The sequence below is a fragment of the Scleropages formosus genome, chromosome 23 (genome assembly GCF_900964775.1).
Source record: "Scleropages formosus chromosome 23, fSclFor1.1, whole genome shotgun sequence".
Classification (NCBI taxonomy): Eukaryota; Metazoa; Chordata; class Actinopteri; order Osteoglossiformes; family Osteoglossidae; genus Scleropages; species Scleropages formosus.
The window spans coordinates 12,363,677-12,379,919 of NC_041828.1; the positions used below are offsets into that span (position 1 = coordinate 12,363,677).

General features: G+C 46.4%; 2 protein-coding genes across 3 annotated transcripts; both read right to left on the reverse strand.

The window, feature by feature from the left end:
* Positions 1 to 3,333: 3,333 nt before the first annotated feature.
* ppp1r36 (protein phosphatase 1 regulatory subunit 36) lies at positions 3,334 to 10,941 on the reverse strand. Its single transcript, XM_029248503.1, has 11 exons — positions 10,698 to 10,941; positions 10,384 to 10,448; positions 9,812 to 9,898; positions 9,402 to 9,520; positions 7,686 to 7,755; positions 7,498 to 7,596; positions 7,166 to 7,306; positions 5,226 to 5,268; positions 4,618 to 4,838; positions 3,932 to 4,126; positions 3,334 to 3,664 (listed from the first exon to the last, which is right to left on the reverse strand). The coding sequence occupies exons 1-11, from the start codon at positions 10,854 to 10,856 to the stop codon at positions 3,334 to 3,336; spliced, it is 1,530 nt and encodes a 509-aa protein (XP_029104336.1). The 5' UTR covers positions 10,857 to 10,941.
* Positions 10,942 to 11,835: 894 nt separating this feature from the next.
* On the reverse strand, positions 11,836 to 15,816 carry LOC108921991 (probable thiopurine S-methyltransferase). Of its 2 annotated transcripts, none has more exons than XM_018731807.1 (9): positions 15,749 to 15,816; positions 13,825 to 13,965; positions 13,572 to 13,664; positions 13,304 to 13,436; positions 13,014 to 13,066; positions 12,568 to 12,642; positions 12,367 to 12,452; positions 12,194 to 12,238; positions 11,836 to 12,114 (listed from the first exon to the last, which is right to left on the reverse strand). In XM_018731807.1, the coding sequence occupies exons 2-9, from the start codon at positions 13,917 to 13,919 to the stop codon at positions 11,996 to 11,998; spliced, it is 699 nt and encodes a 232-aa protein (XP_018587323.1). In that variant the 5' UTR covers positions 13,920 to 13,965; positions 15,749 to 15,816; the 3' UTR covers positions 11,836 to 11,995. The 2 variants fall into 2 exon arrangements, with proteins under 2 accessions (XP_018587323.1, XP_018587324.1); XM_018731808.1 differs by having other exon boundaries at positions 13,825 to 13,928; positions 15,749 to 15,771.
* Positions 15,817 to 16,243: the final 427 nt, after the last annotated feature.

Below are 16,243 nucleotides of genomic sequence, written 5' to 3' on the forward strand. Positions count from 1 at the left end.
AATTACAGGCTTGAATAGTTAAAAAGCAGTTTTCGGGAAACCCTTATCCTGAACAACAGACACATCCAGGAATGCTGACACGAGACAAAATTTGTAGCTGTAAATTAATGTAATGAACTTGGAGAGTGAGAGAGCACTTAAAGTGTTTTTACTAACCATCTTCAGTCAATTTGTTGCTCAGTAATAGATTAAAGCTCGTAAGTTTCTTTTTAATGATCTTCATGTTGCATTGGAGCTAATAAGTCACTAGGCAGTTGTGGTGCAAAATAAATGACTGCCTGAATGTTTGTGGGATAATTTTATTTAGTACCTAAAGTGTCCATGTGAATAACTTGTATTCACAAGTGTCACGATGGAGTTTGGGAGGTTACCGAAGATTATTGCTAATCTTACCAGAATACTTAAGATCGCTCTGTTCGATGGGAAACTTTTGTACTGATTTTAAGTTTTTTAGGCAGGCTTTTTGCAGAAATCACAAAAAGTGGTCTACATCCACTCGCTTTAAACTCGTCCATTCATTACATCACTTTTCCTTAAATTAGTGTACTGCCCTCATCTTCTTCTATTGCCTCCAAGTCTACATGCTGCAAGCAGTCCCTCGTGGGACCTGTCTTCTCCGCAGTGCTCAGACCCAGCAATAAGACGCCTACGCTGGTCTCGAACCCCTGCCACACCTCAACGCCCACCCGTTTCCAGTCAAGCAGCTGAGATTGCCCAGCCAATTAGGGAAAAAGCAAAGCCCCTTCTCCCTAAAGTACACTTGTGCGGCCCTCCTCCCAGTCCATCACGCCTCAATGACGACACCTCCTTTAGCGATGGAACGCGGACAATTATGGTAGAGACGGAACGCAATAAAGCAAGCAACGTATCCATAGTCATTTGGGTAACAGATGAGTACGCACCCCTGCAAACTGCAGCAATACGAAAGCAACAGGGCACACAGTAGAATAACTAAAACCCTCTCACTGTCATTCTACAGCTCTGCTGGGTATAGCAGGGTGACCGAGTGGGACAAGGCGGTAGGTAGTCCGGGTGGAAGATTACAAACCGCCATCCGCAGCGCAAACGAGTGTCGAGCACAGCGACGCTGGCGATAACTGAATCAAATTAGTCCAGACTTTTATTATTCTCATGTGGCACCTCCGTGCAAGAAAGACAGTAGAACCCTTGGAGGGCCATCGGCCAAGCGATGGGCGAGCGTTCCGTTCCTTCACATCTTTAGCGCTGTTGTATTATTTAACACTCGACGCTTGTTCATAACACACCTGACACCTCCAGCAAACTTAGCACATGACAGGTGTTTTAATTGTTGGAATGTAAGGCAACGGGGCAGCCCGCTTCATATCGGCGAGAAAAGGATCTTGGATCTGTTTCAAGGATCTTTACAAATGTGCGGTGTCTTTTAAAAGCGTAGAATGTCCTCGATAAAGCATTTTACAGCTCAGCATCGCAGGATGTAGAGGCTGGGAGTTATGCTGTAAAAATGTCCTCTACAATGGACAAAAATGAGCGAGTATCAGGAGAAATACATACAGTCAAGTCCAATCTAAGACCGCCGAAGCCAAAGGAGTACTAGATATTTCACCCGGTGTTGCAGAAGACAATGAGGCCATCTGTCCCCAGAATAAGAGAAACATTTGTTTGGCCAGGGAGAGCCACAGTCCACCGGTTCCTGGGTTGTGTGAAAGTGTCGCCGGTACGAAACAGGCCCACCTCATTTCTGAACGAGCAGAGCTCTTCACGCTAATTTTTCACCCGGTTTTTCATGCTTTATTTTTAGCTCTCTCTTCGGTCCATTCATTTATTTGGCCCTTTTCCTTGCACGCCATCAGGGAGATGGAGCTCTAACGTCGTGGGGGAAAATGAGCCCTCGCTGCCTCAATTACCGGCTTGATTAAAATCTAAACACTCTCATTAATCCCACTAAAATTCCATCAAAACCATTTTAATTTGAAGATGCATAATTTCCTTGGACCACATGGCGCTTGCGCCGGGTAACTAACAGAAGCGCTGGCTATAGGTGTATGGTTTCGGGGGGGCTAAATGGGCGGCACGGCGGCACAGCAAGTAGCGCTGCTGTCTCAGCGCCTGGATGGAGCAAGAGGATGTGGGTTTGACCCCCGTTCAGTCTGTGTGGAGTTTACGTGTTCTCCCCGTGTCTGCGTGGGTTTCCTGCGGGTACTCCTGTTTCCTCCCACAGTCCAAAGATGTGCTGTTCAGGTTCCCCCATAGTGTGTGAGTGACAGAGAGGGTGTGTGTGGTCCACTGATGTATGGATGAGTGACCCAGTGTAAGTAGTGTATCTAGCAGTGTAAGTCACCATGGCGAATAAGGTGTGTGGGCTTGTAACACTATGTACGTAGTATCCATTGGGGCAGGTTTGGGGTTCCAGTTCTCCTTGGAGTGCTTTGTGGCGGACGGCCATCCCATCCAGCGTGCGTCCCCTCCCCTCCTCAGCCTTGCGCCCTGCATTGCTGGGTTAGGCTCTGCTTTGCTGCAACCCAGCTTGGGACAAGTGGTTGTAGACATTGTGTGAGTATGCATTGGAAGTCGCTTTGGAGAAAAGTGTCTGGCAAATAAAGAAATAAATGTAAATGGGATTAACCAATGAGATCAGGTAAAATCACATGTGGGTTATTCCATTTTGGGAAGTAAAACCAACTTGGGATAACCAACTTAAATGGTAGTACAATACAAACTTTTCATACAAATTGCCTATAAAAGCTCATGAAACTTAATCTGCTTGAAAAGGATTGTTTACTGAAAGGCAGATAACACCACACCAAGTCAGTGAAGCATCTAAAAATAATTAACATTGCACTATATATATCTGTTCAGGAATACATGACCTTCACAAAAGCCACTGAAGTCCTTCAGTGGAAAAGAAGTGCAGCTGTATTGTGACTGAGACAGCAGCGCCACCTGGTGGTGAAGGGCCGTTCTCTCAATCTGCACTTTGAATTTGATATTAAAATGTTGTAGCGAACGCAGCAAGATGTGATAGAAGTAACAAATCAGAGCATTTGGTTGTTTATTATAATGAGTTCTGAGAGATATGGTCACCTTTTGGAGCTTCTTAGAGCTACATGACCACCTCTGCCAAATACTGTACCGTTTTACCCTTCTGCTGTATCTGTGTCTGTATCTACCTGTACCTGTCTCTGCACTTATTTAAATTTTTTGGTATACTGACTCTTGCTTGTTGCTGTGACCCAGCTGTGTTCTCTTTTTTTCTTAATTAATAAATACTTTTTAAAAAAAGCCCACCATTATCCTTGCTGTGTCAGAAGCGGAAACATTATGCATTACTCCCTCTCGCACCTCCCGTAGATTTCACTCTCTGTCCGAGTGAAGCTCCCCAGCAGGGATCCCCACGTTCATCTGGCTGTGTTCATCCGGATGTTGAGCCACAATGGAGGACACGGTGTCTGTCACACGTTCCCCAGCTTCGTCCTCCCCGTCCTTCTCCTCTTCATCACCTTTCTCTTCCTCCTGCTGCTCCACCTCCTCCGCCAGTTTCCCCCCCTCCTCCAACTCCTCCTCCGCCCTCGCTTCCTCCTCCTCCGGCTCCTCCTCCTCCTCTTCTTCCTCGCCGCTTTCCATCCTCTGGGGCTTGAGAGTGGTGCTGCTGAACTGACTCCGTGGCTTCCCCAGGATGCCAAAGCTGCAGGAGCGGCGGGAGGAGACAAGCAGCAGAACCGTTCTTTCCTTCTTCCTCCATCCCTCACCTCATTTCTCCAACCCAGTTTAGAGGCTTGAGCAGAAAGTGCTACGTATACTAACAAAGTACCGGACACTAACAGTTTCATGGAACTGTCACATACTACATGTAGACAAGCACCCCACACAACGTCCATAGAGACTGAACATAATACAGCATGATGTCACGTGGCGGCGTCTGCATTCGAGCACGGGTCGCGGAGCGTGTTACCAGAAGGAGTTGAGCTGCGAGGAGAGCTGCTCCATCAGAGCGTCTGGGTCACAGGGCAAAGCCGGGGGTCCTCTCTGGGGGTGGCTTCCAACAAAGAGATGAGGGGCAGCCTCCCGGGGCAAGGGCAGGAGGGTCACCATGAGCGGGGAGCGCTGCTTCACCATGCGGCTCAGGGCAGGTCTCTGTCTGAGCCTCCTGCCGGTAGACGCCGTGAGCCGGAGGAAGGGAGGGAGGCACAGTGTTACGGGAACGTATTGGTGACCGAGGAATGCAACAGCAGTTAAGCGTGAGTTATGAACTTAACAAATCATAGCACACACAAAGCAACTGTCATAACATTATTATTATTATTATTATTATAATACCTGCTGTACAACATTACACTCTCTTCAGGTGTTTGTTTAGTTGCTTAGCCAGCAATTTTACCCAAAGCATATCACAGTTTTATCTGTTAATGAAGCTTAATATTTTTCTTGCAGCAGTTTGGGTTTGCAGACTTGCCTAAGAATATTACAGGATGGTCTGGGACTCAAACCAATAACCTTGTGTTCGTAACACCACCAGGCTGCCTCATGCCACGACCTAATATAATATTTATAACTGACATAAGGAGAGCAAGGAAAGTGTGACCAGAGGCCAAACCTTTTTGAGCGTCCCATTTCCAGGAGCCCGGTGTAAATTCGTACCTTCGACCTGGGACCGGGGCGGTCTGCTCTTGCACCTCCGTCTCTCCTTGTTTCTGGAGGCTGCTGGCGATAGAGGAACCCTGTCCGTTTGTCCCCCTGGCCCTTGAGACAGTGTTGAAGGTGTCAGAACGTAGCAGCCTCCCCACTTCCTCCTGGATGCTCTCAAGCTCCTTCCTGCCAAAGGTCACCCAGGCCACGAGGCAGGCGAAGCTGTAGAGGCACTAAGACAGGCATGCGGCTCAACCGGTGGCACGTGCCACCGCTAAACATCTGCCGAGATGGGCGGCATACTAGAATGAAGGACGAAACGCTAAAGAATAAACCAAACGTACAGCAGAAAAGGTGGATTAGCATTAAAAGGGGAATCAGCTGATGAACAACGAAAAAATGGAAAAAAATATAGAAGTTAGAGAACGGATTTTGAGAAAACATCCGAGGCTGAGGCTGTACGGAAAGTGCTGTACAAGGACATCACAGACACTGAATGACGCGGGCTGTGTGGGAAGGTCCCGAAGACGAAACGGGCCCACCTCATTTCCGAACAGTCTGACTCCGGCCCATGTTATTACCTTGCCACGAACGTAAAACAAAGCGCAACTTGTACTTACTTCAAATAGCTGCCTGTCTTTGTGTGTCGATGATGCTCTGCTCCTGTCAGCGTGAAACAGGCTCGTCTGAGCAAACTTTTGACATAAGCAACAAACGAGACACGGCATGGCATGTTCCGCGTATCAGGATGCGTGACATCAAGCGCGAACAAGCCGTTCAAAAGCCGAACTCTGAAGCGTCTCGTGAAACACTTGCGCACTTTGACCGTAAAGGCCGATGCTTGCTCCCTCAAAGCACACTCGGGTAGATTACACCCGCCATCATCTCCCTCGGGGCAGGTGTGTCATCTGCCGCCAGTCCGTGATCATCGGTGGAAGTGAGTGGCAGAGGGAGTGTGTTCCACTGATGTATGGATGAGTGACCCAGTGTAAGTCTTCCGGGTGCTCCGGTTTCCTCCCACACTCCAAAGACATGCTGTTCAGGTTCTCCCATAGTGTGCGAGTGACAGAGAGAGTGTGTCGCACTGATGTATGGATGAGTGACCCAGTGTAAGTAGTGTATCTAGCGGTGTAAATCACCATGGTGAATGAGGTGTGTGGGCTGATGACACTGCACAGAGTTCATTGGAAGTCACTTTGGAGAAAAGCGTCTGCTAAATAAATAAATGTAAATGTAAGCTGCTCTGCTCTTGATGGGCAGAGGGCTGTAAACCATGGCACAAGACCACATCCCACATGCATCCGTCACTTGTTACAGAGGAAGGAGCACCAGACACATCTGACAGATGAGTATGAGAACAAGTATATGCAATGTGTACCTATACTATATACAGCATACTGTGAGTACCTATTATATACAGCACTGCTTGAAAGCTTATGAACTCTATAGGAACAGTCATCATTCTTGTAGGAGATATTTTTTTAAAAACTTGAATAAATGATTATAATTCACACACCTGATTGTATTTACCTAGTTAGTTTAACCAGTGCAACTTGGGCTTTACTTATTTTTGCACCTGCGTTTTTTCTGCTACATACAAGCTCCTTTAAAGCAACATGTGGAATTGATCATGGCACCCCTATTATATCAGATGAGAGAGACAGCTTCCCATTAGATAACCATTTTGCGGTATAACTATGGGGCAGAGGGGTTTCACATACTTTCAAGCAGCACTGTATACACACACACACACACACACACAACTGCTTGTCCCAAGTGGGGTCACAGCGAACCGGAGCCTAACCCAGCAACACAGGGCACAAGGTTGGAGGGGATAAACCCAGGACGGGACACTAGTCCATCACAAGGCACCCTGAGCGGAACTCGAACCTCAGACCCACCACACGGTGGACCCCGGCCAAACCCACAGCGCAACCGCGCCACCACGCCGCTATGCCCCCCCCACAGCATCTTACTATATAATATACGTAAAACAAATCAGCAAAACAAATGTCTTCAACATATAACTCCACACTGCACGCTTGCTCTCTCTCACAAACTTTTCCTCAACTATCAACCTGTAGAAATAAAAAGAGGTTAAATGGACCTTCACCCTGAACTCTTTCAGCCAATCGCAACCCAACACACAAATTATACAATGAAACATTTAAACTATTTTAAACATTCATCGGATTAATATTTTACACGGTCCCCCAGGACCACTGCGATGAGGAACACTTAAATCAATGAATACATCAAGCACATCAAATACATCAAATGCACAAAGGCTCCGGCACCAGACGCGTGAGCTCCCTCTAACTGACCCGTATCTCGGACGAACTTTAGGACATGTTCATGAGTAATAAGTGTATCAAGTGCTCTCTCGCAGTTATCTGTCCGATGAGCCGCAAAGTGTGTGCGGTGTTTTATGAGCGGCGTGTTCCGCGAACAGTGCTCGGTAGGTGTGTGCGCTCTGAAACGAGCAAGAAAAGCTCAGTTAACGCGCCGCTCTCAGTCAGCATAGAGTAATTTACCCCCCCCCCAGGCGGGGGGCACCGACCTCCCACAGGCCATGTGGTGATGCTGGGGCAGTCCGAGGCCCAGCAGCAGGTTCGAGTAGTGGAAGGCCATCTGCTTCTTCGCCAGCTCCACTTTGGCACCTGCCTCCACCATGGCCAGCAAATCTGCTTCAATTTGCTCGCTGACAGAAACATGGCAACGCGGGATTTGAGTTACAAGCTGCATTTCCGCACCGGATGCTCGTACGGTTACGGCGAGAAGAGGGGAGTGGTCCGGTATCTCCACCGCCGACTATAAAGAGGTTTTGTGCCTGCATGCATACACCGCCGCGCCCTAACGCGCGCTTCCGAATCAACCCGGTCATCTCCTTACGCCAAGAGAGGCTTGGGTTTCATCTCCAGCACCTTCTTCTCAAAGCAGCAGGAAAGGTACAGCAGCAGGGCAGCTAGGAAGTCATCCAGCTCCTGGCACCTGGGAACGGCCACGGTAACAGCAGAGATCAGACAGAGGGAGACGGAAGGAGGGACGTAGGAGGGAGGGCACATCCGGCAGTTCCATACCTCAGCAGGGAGAAGAAGCCCTGAGGGATGGACTGGGACTCGCTCTCTTGTAGCAACGTGAGTGCCACGTCTGCAGAGAAGTAAAAAGAGTCAAGAAAATCAGTGGCCCCTTGACAGAATCAGCCTGAACCCACGGATGTATGGATGAGTGACTCATTGTAAACAGTGTATCCAGCAGTGTGAATCACCGTGATCAATAAGGTGTGGGCTGATAACACCACGTAGTGTCTGTTGGAGGTCGCTTCGGAAAAAAGCGTCTGTTAAGTGAAGTAACGTAACGTGAACAAGGAAGCTCATCAAATGTCTTCGGTTCTACCCGGACATTTAAGTGCGAGGATGGCACAGCGGCACGGTGGGTAGCGCTGGTGCCTCCGAGCCCCTAGGCCTTGGAGCAAACAGATGGACGGACATTTAAGAAAGTTTTTCACCTTAAATTATGTGTACACTGTAGCTTACTTTACTGCTCTTTGCAGCACAGTGACTGGATAATCATGGTAGTGATTGAAGTAAACATATATATATATACTATAGGGGGTGCATGGTGCAGTGGTGTGGTGGGTTTGGCCGGTGCCTTGCTGTGTGGCAGGTCTGGGGCTTGAGTCTTGCTTGGGGTGCAGTAGCCCTGTCTTTCTCCCTGTCTTTGCCTCCCCTGCCATGCAGAGGAAGGACCTGGCAACCTGCCTCTGTTTTCTCCCTTGACTTGCCTTGAAAACCAGGCATGCGGTTGCTATGGGTCAGTTTCGACTCGGCACTTACTATATATATATATTATATTTCTATAATAAATATAAATAGATAAAATGCAAAAAATAACCTATTAAGCTGATAGATGGATTGATGCAGCATCGAGTCAAATCTGACTCAATAACAACTGGCATGGTTTTCAAAGGGAAAGGAAGGCATTTTGCATTGCTGCCTTCTGTACGTGTGCGCAGGGTGTAAACACGGGGAGAACTTCACGCCCTGAACTGGATTCGACCCTGTTGGCTGTCACGGAAGGGGTGGATGGTGGTGATTAGAAGGGGTCCACCAGAGAATTATTAAAATGGACAGCAGTGATTTCAATCAATGGGGGGTGCGGTGGCGCAGTGGGTTCGGCCGGATCCTGCTCTCTGGTAGATCTAGGGTTCGAGTCCCACTTGGGGTGCCTTGCGACTGACTGGCATCCCATCCGGCGTGTGTCCCCTCCCCCTCCGGCCCTGTGCCCTGCATTGCCGGGTTAGGCTCTGGTTCACCGGGACCCTGCTTGGGATGAGCAGTTTCAGACACTCTGTGTGTGTGTGTGTGTGTGTGTGTGTGTGTGTGTGTGTGTGTGTGTGTGTGTGTGTGTGAGTGATTTCCTTCAAGGGGGACCCAAGCAATATGTGGGACCTGACATGTACTCCTTCAGGGGGTCCAGAACTCCAGGCTATGCCCCTGTCCACACCCACTGAGTCACCAGCATTACCAGCCACAGCACGGTGTCCCCAGTGTCACAGACAAACTAATAAAAATCATACTGTGAATATAAAGTATAAACTGATCAAAGTGCGGACTAATAACAATGTATGAAACCTCGACTGTCAAAGAGTGGTGTATAACTACTGTCTTTAAGAATTCATCTAGCTATAATACAGCTTCACCAACAGTGTATCGAGTCATCGCGAATAAACGTACAGTATTTAGTTCTGTGACGCTAATGGTTTTCGTGGTATATGACGTTACCGCAACGCTTACGTTTAACATCCTCGATAGTAACGCTGTCCGTCTTCGCCTCTTTCGGGGAGGCCGTACTGGCCCTCAGCGGGCCTTGTGCGATCTTGCTCTGGTCCTGCGGTCGACCTCTTCTGTAGACCCTGTCGGCCAACGCAAGGACAGCATGATGCAAACAGTACCTTACTTTACACTCTGAAGTGGAGCTGTGCTTACTGGGCCACTGACCCTCACTGGTGTGTGTGTGTGTGTGTGTGTGTGTGTATACACCCTTTTTAACACCCCCTGCCTGGTGGAGCTCTTAAAGTCTGTAGATGAGGGAGAGTGACAGCCCAAACCGCCCTTTAATTGGGGCCTTAGTTCCCTTTTGTGACTCACTGTTCTAAAAGAGGCAAAGTGGAGCTGAGGGCAGTTGAACCCTCGCCCTCCTGTACCTTTCCTGTCGCCTGGAAGGACGTTCTTGCAAATGCGTGGGCTCGGCCTTCTTCTTTTTCCCCTTGATCTCGTCCGACGCGTCAAAACTGGAAACGTACGCGTAGCGTCAACCGGAGAACATTAAAGTGTCAAGAACTAAAGCGCAAGCGACAGCGTGTCAGTATTCGTAGGGCTCCGGTGGTCGCCCCCCAACCGACTGCGGCGCCCTGCGGGAGCAGTCACCGCTCGTCACCCTCCTTCGCGTTCATCGCTCAGTCCCACTTCACGAGGATGGAGCACCAGTCACATTCGTGGATGGTCACGTCCTGCCATCAGGCACGACATCAGCCTCCTCCACCAGCAGCCCGACTTGTGATTGAGCATCGTCCGGTCTGGGTCTTGGGCAGAGGGGGCGCGCGCGAGGGCGCCTCTGCGCGAGACTCATACGTCGATGCTCAACCACAAGTGCTGATCAAGCATCACCTGTAACGAGCCTTATTAGCGGCTGGGGCGGGGGGGTCCGGGTTGCTAGCTGAAGCGAAAGGTTTTCGTCGGAGCAAAGCGAGCGCCGGGCGGGAGGCGGGAAACCGACCTTAAGAAGTGCAGGGTCTTGGTTTGGTCGTTCCAGGTCCAGCGGCCCTGGGGACAGGAGTTGGGCTGTGAAACAGGAGGGGAAGAACGGGACAGGACGGGAGTGAGGCGATCGGACGGGTGTCGGGAGAACCGCCTTAATCGATGAAAAGAAAAACCAAATCCAAGTCCGGCTTGAGCCGGCGAGCGGCGCGTAACCTCTAAAATGATGTATGTTACAAACACAAAGTTAAAGGCGATTTAAATACGTTAGCAGAACACAAGTGCACGGGGAATGTTCTGTTTATTATGTTTGTTTGTTTTTTTTTTTTTTACCATGATTTCCTTCCGTTGATGCGCCATGGTCGGTGATTCAAGGCTGCGCTTTCGGGATTTGTTTACCGTCTCCAGGCAACGGGGGTCGAACCTGCCCGCACAGTCAGTGGGAGACGATCGGCTGGATGAAGAAGTCTGTCCTTCTCTTGGCCTTACCATTTGCCTAGTATGTTGGGTTCTGTACAACGCGTGAGCGATGTAGGAGTTCAGTGTTACGATGAAGAGATGAAGTTCAGCCTGCGGAAGTCCTGTGAGTCTCGGGGGGGAACGGGATGTGGCGCGCGGCCATGTGTACATGTGTATTTTTATAAATGGCTTAACTAAAGAGCAACCCTACATACCCGTTTGGCTATAGCTAACCTAAATGTCACGGATTGCAGAAGACATGTTGCAGGTACATTAAATTAAATGCACATTAAATTGCGTTACCTTATCATGTAATCAAACAGTAATAGATCATAGCATTTTAAAAATGAAACACTGTAGTTTGACTTAATTGTGGAAAAATTAAGGATTTTCGGTAGAACAGATATTCCATATAGAAGTACTGCAGTATAGGCTATACAAAAGCACTCCCTCCTTGTTCTACAGAGTTGGCAGCACAGCGGTGCAGCAGGTAGTGCTGGAACCTCAGGACTCCTGAGCTTTAGACTGAACACGGGTTCAATGCTGCTTCCGTCTGTGCAGAGCCGGCATGTTCGAATGGGTTTCCTCTGGGTGCTGCAGTTTCCTCCCAACGTCCATATACCTGCGTTTCAGTTGGATTGGTGGTTCTGAATTGCCTCTATTGTGTGAATGTGTGTGGCTACAATGTAACCGACTGGTGCCCCATCCAGTGTACCCTGCCTTGCGCCCTCTGCTCCAGGAATGGGCTCCAAACCAGCACAAACCTTCTTTCGCACTTTCTGGAGGCTTTTCATAAATTATTTACTGCTTTTCAAATTACATTACACTAAAAATTATCTGAAAAACGGAATTCGTATATTGTCATATGAATAAGAAATACCATTTCATTGGCTTTTCCAATTTATTTTTATTTTCCATCACTATAAAAATTACCTCTGCATAAATTTGGCAGGCATCTGTAACCAAAGAAAATGCATTTTTCTATATTAAAATTTTCATCAAATAATGCGGTCAAAATGTAAACATATTTATGAGATTGTCAGTAATTACCTTACAAAAGTGCAGGTGCTGATCATGATGTTATTTATAATGGGCTCATCATATCAAGATGTATTGCTTTATACATTAAAAATAAAAACAGATTACATACTGAGAAGCAATTTCCTTAATCATTAATTCCCCTTTAAAGTAAGAAGGTGTACTTTCTCAGTCAGTGAGTCCAGCCCCCAAGACTTGTGTCTTTCTTCAAAAGAATCTTCAGTCTGAAGCAATTCAATGTCACAGGCACTTCCTGAAACAAAAATTACTTTTGCAGAATTTTTTTGTAAATACACAATTTGCAAGCAATGCCGGTTTGACAGCCAACTTACCGAATAAGTTTCTTACGTCCTCATCTGACACAAAAAACGGTGGCCCTAAAGATACATGTGCTCAATTAAAATTAAATCTCATGCAGACATTTTCTTCGAACACACGCAGTCAAAATACAACTACGGTCAAATTCATTGCAGGCTCTTCAAACCATACATTCATGAAATCTTACCTCCATACAGCTCAGGGTTGTAGAGCAACGTATCCAGGAGGTATCTGCAGTCCTTGTCCATCAGAGTCACTATGAGTGCGGCGTACCTTTGGTACACAGATGGCAGGATTGGAAATTTGAAATTATTCTGAAGGTAAAAAATTTCAAATTATTCTAATCCTTCCAAGTCGTGAATTTCCTATAGCATTTGTGTCACTTCACCTTTGTCTGTCACATGGGTTAATTGCCACTAAGGCGCCCCGGTCCCAGATCCCTCCAAACTGGCCTGCAATAGAGCTGAGGGTAGACAGTCAGAGAGGCTCATTATTCTGTCACATCGAAGCCATAACTGCAGGTCATTTAATAAAGTGCCTTTCCTGGCATAAGCAGTTATCAGTTCATCTCATTTAAAGAGGAAACACAGATGGCCTTATGTACACAATCTATGTCCTACAACTAAATATGGGTATCATGAAGAAAACTAAATACCTATTAAAAAAAAAAAAAAACCAAATCCATTTACAGTATCTGCTCAAATAATGTTTATCAGGAATAAATTTGCCGTGTTCATGTCTCACTAATTTGTGCACTGTGGTGAAAATATTCTTAACATTCACAAAGAACAACTAAAACAAACATCAGACAAGCATTTTAACACAAAACGGTACCTTGAGAAATCATAAAAACTGCACTGATACAAGGAAATCTTCCCGTCAGAACTCTGCGGAGAAAAATGAAGTTTACAACATAAGAGCAACATAAATGAGATATACTCTTACATAGGCTGAAATAAACCAGTGTGTTCCCTTAGTTGTCGAATAAGTGGTACAGTGCAGATAATGTGCAAGATATACAGCAAGCAGAATTCCCATCTGAGGAATTCATAACCCCTTAATAGCTCAATGCACACTGTCATTATTACCGAGTTACCAGCATGCGATTTGTGTTATCTGGGTACCTTAAACATTTTTCCTCCTGGTATTGCAGGGACGGATTCCTCGCTGTAGCTCAAGTTGTTTTCTTCAAAGAACTGCTTGATCGCCTTTTGAGAAAGCTCCACCCCAACCACAGAGTGACCCATATCTGCTAGCCTGTAAGAGGAGCCACAGCAATCTTCATAGGAAACCATCTTTGTACAATAAAACAATGGTAAAATGTTTTTGTTAAAAAAAAAGGCGGCTACTTCTTCCGAACTGCGGTTTGCATGCAGCCGAAAGAAAAATCACCATTTCATGTCTATGGCTTTTCCACAGAGAGGGAAGAAAAAGCGCACGTCTTTCCGACCGCACAGGACCTTATCGATGTTAGTTTTCAGCATCCTAAAAAACAGAACAGAAAGGCCAGTCAGAACAGTGCAAAGGATTCAAGCCCTCACCTGAACTGTACTCTGCTGGCATACAACTCTAACTCCAGGTTTTGATCACTTCTCTTCAGGCTCCACATGAAACCGACAGTTTCAGTGTGAAAGGGGCACTTTACCGGTGCACATGAAGCTGATGGAAGCCGATTCTTCCCTCTTGCCAGCGGTCCTCCCATTCGCTAAGGGCCATCACTCTGTCCTTCTGTGCAGCCATGGCTACAACCTTTAGTGTAAAGGAAGTGTTCACAGCGAACACTAGTCTTCAAAGACGAAGACAGAAGATCATGTATTTATGCCAACATTTTTGTTACATTTGAAACACAAAGAAAAACACAATATCAAAAATAACACACCAGCTCCTCAGTTAAGAAACACCATTGACACCAGAAGTTTCCTCATTTATTTGTAACTAACAGTCTCTTTTACCCCTTAACTCATGAATAATAGAACCTTTACAATATAGATATCTTGATTTATTTAGAGGTTCGATTACATAAAAATGGTGGATATACTGTAACTGTAGTAAATTAAAACATTTATTATAAATTAAATATAAAATACATTAATATGTATATTAATTCTGAGCTACATCAAAACCAATTAAAAACTGCAGAAAATAAGATTGTTATTTGTTCTTATGTTATCTTCTGTTCAACCCTGATTCAGGTGACTCATCCATCCCATAAAAATGTGCAATATTTGTGACTTTGTTTTTAATCATCAGCACTCAGGAACACCAAAAAGGAGCCGTAAACACCATGAAAGCGAAGTCATTTATTATCCCAGTACGTAAACACAGGGCACGTTCACTCTCCCAAGGAACTAGTCTAGTCACAGAACTAGTGAGTCTAAAATAAGGAACGGGTCCCTGCAACACCAGGAAGAATCAGTGTACCAACAGATGACATCTGAAGCAACAAATCAATCTTTTATTAACCTGCTCAAATGACCAAATAAATGACTGTACATTCTTGCATAAATACTCTTACTAGTACACAAAGCCATTTGTCTTATAAGTGACTTTCTAGGCTACTGATTTTCAAATAGGGGGTGTGGTGGCGCAGCAGGTTTGACCTGGTCCTGCTCTCCCGTAGGTTTAGGGTTCAAGTCCCACTTATGGTGCCCTGCGATGGACTAGCCCCCTCTCCTGGGTGTGTCCCCTCCCCATCCAGCTTTGCACCTTGTGTTGCTGGGTTGGGCTCTGGTTTGCCATGACCCCCCCCCCCCATTTGGAACAAGTGGTTTTAGACAATGTGTGTATGTGTGAAGGGGGTGCAGTGGGTTGGACCAGGTCCTCCTCTCTGGTGGGTCTGGGGTTTGAGTCCTGCTTGGGGTGCCTTGCGATGGACTGGCATCCTGTCCTGGGTGTGTCCCCTCCAGCCTTGCGCCCTATGTTGCCGGGTTAGGCTCCGGTTCCCCGCGACCCCATATGGGACTAGCGGTTCAGAAGGTGTGTGTGTGATTTTCAAACAGCAAAAGCTGTACTTGATTACATATTTTGGCTTTTATTTTCAGTACATTGACTACAAAAACATACCATATTGCCCAGTTAACAATATGGTATGTTTTCTAGGTGTGCTGAAATGCTTGTTCCTGGAAAGGCACAACTGCTTTCAAGCACCTCTGTTAAAATGAGGTGTACAGGTATGCAAAACAAAAGTCAGAAAGATGCACAATCATGCTGACAATCACAGCTGAAATGCCACACACAGGCAGGGCAGGGGGGACAGCAAGTGTATCATGTCAAGGAGGACATGTTACGACAGATGGGAAACATTTAAGGTACCTAGACTCTAGAGAGCCAAGTCTTGCAGTGGAAAAAGGTTTGAGATGTTGGTTGCAGTTAAGCCTTAAGGTCAGCTCTCCAATTTTTGTTGCCTGAACACTGACACTCTCTAGGAAGACTGTTAAAATACATAATAATTTTGCTTTCTTATATCGGTAAGAAAAAATGCATTTTAGGATAATTGCAATACCCGCATCGCAGCTTCACACAGACTGGAAGAAAAAGAAGTTACTGTACATGAATGAATCAGAACCCACCTCCACTGGAAGCGGGCACTGACTTCAGCAGATGGCGATTTGCCTTTTGCTCAGAATCCAGGAAGGACATTCTCATTGCATCATGTGACTGCAGAGAGGCGGCGCGTATTTTGTACGTCACGCACTGTGGGCCAATAGGACCTGCGGAGGTGCACCTGTCGCGCTCTGCCGCGTGCTGGTGAGCGCGAGATTGGCTGGGAAGAGGCGCCGCTTGCACTAAAGCTTTTTTTTTTTTAATTGAACAAATCACAAATCTCACACATTACAAGGACGTTAACTCAGAACTATCAACCTAGCCAGGGGGAATAAAATAAAAAATAACACTCCAATAACCAGATATTACATCAAGACCTTAAAAATTTTACAATAATAAACAGTCTTAACGGCCTTCTTCTTATCACACACGAGTCCTCGATACTGTTTATATACTGCTTAACTTCTTTAAAAAAAACAAACTATAGTTTTTTTTATTAGCAAATTTTGACCTGTATATGA

What these genes read in the sequence shown, in the direction of transcription:
- LOC108921991 (XM_018731807.1), bottom strand. Translation starts at nt 13,919, where the DNA reads ATGGCTGCACAGAAGGACAGAGTGATGGCCCTTAGCGAATGGGAGGAC. An exon ending in CAGGAGGAAAAATGTTTAAG is followed by an intron (nt 13,067 to 13,303) that starts GTACCCAGATAA and finishes TTTTCTCCGCAG; the next exon opens with AGTTCTGACGGGAAGATTTC. An exon ending in GGACGTAAGAAACTTATTCG is followed by an intron (nt 12,115 to 12,193) that starts GTAAGTTGGCTG and finishes TTTTTGTTTCAG; the next exon opens with GAAGTGCCTGTGACATTGAA.
- ppp1r36 (XM_029248503.1), bottom strand. Translation starts at nt 10,856, where the DNA reads ATGGTAAGGCCAAGAGAAGGACAGACTTCTTCATCCAGCCGATCGTCT. An exon ending in AAGACCCTGCACTTCTTAAG is followed by an intron (nt 9,899 to 10,383) that starts GTCGGTTTCCCG and finishes GTACGTTTCCAG; the next exon opens with TTTTGACGCGTCGGACGAGA. An exon ending in CCTTCCAGGCGACAGGAAAG is followed by an intron (nt 9,521 to 9,811) that starts GTACAGGAGGGC and finishes GTTGGCCGACAG; the next exon opens with GGTCTACAGAAGAGGTCGAC.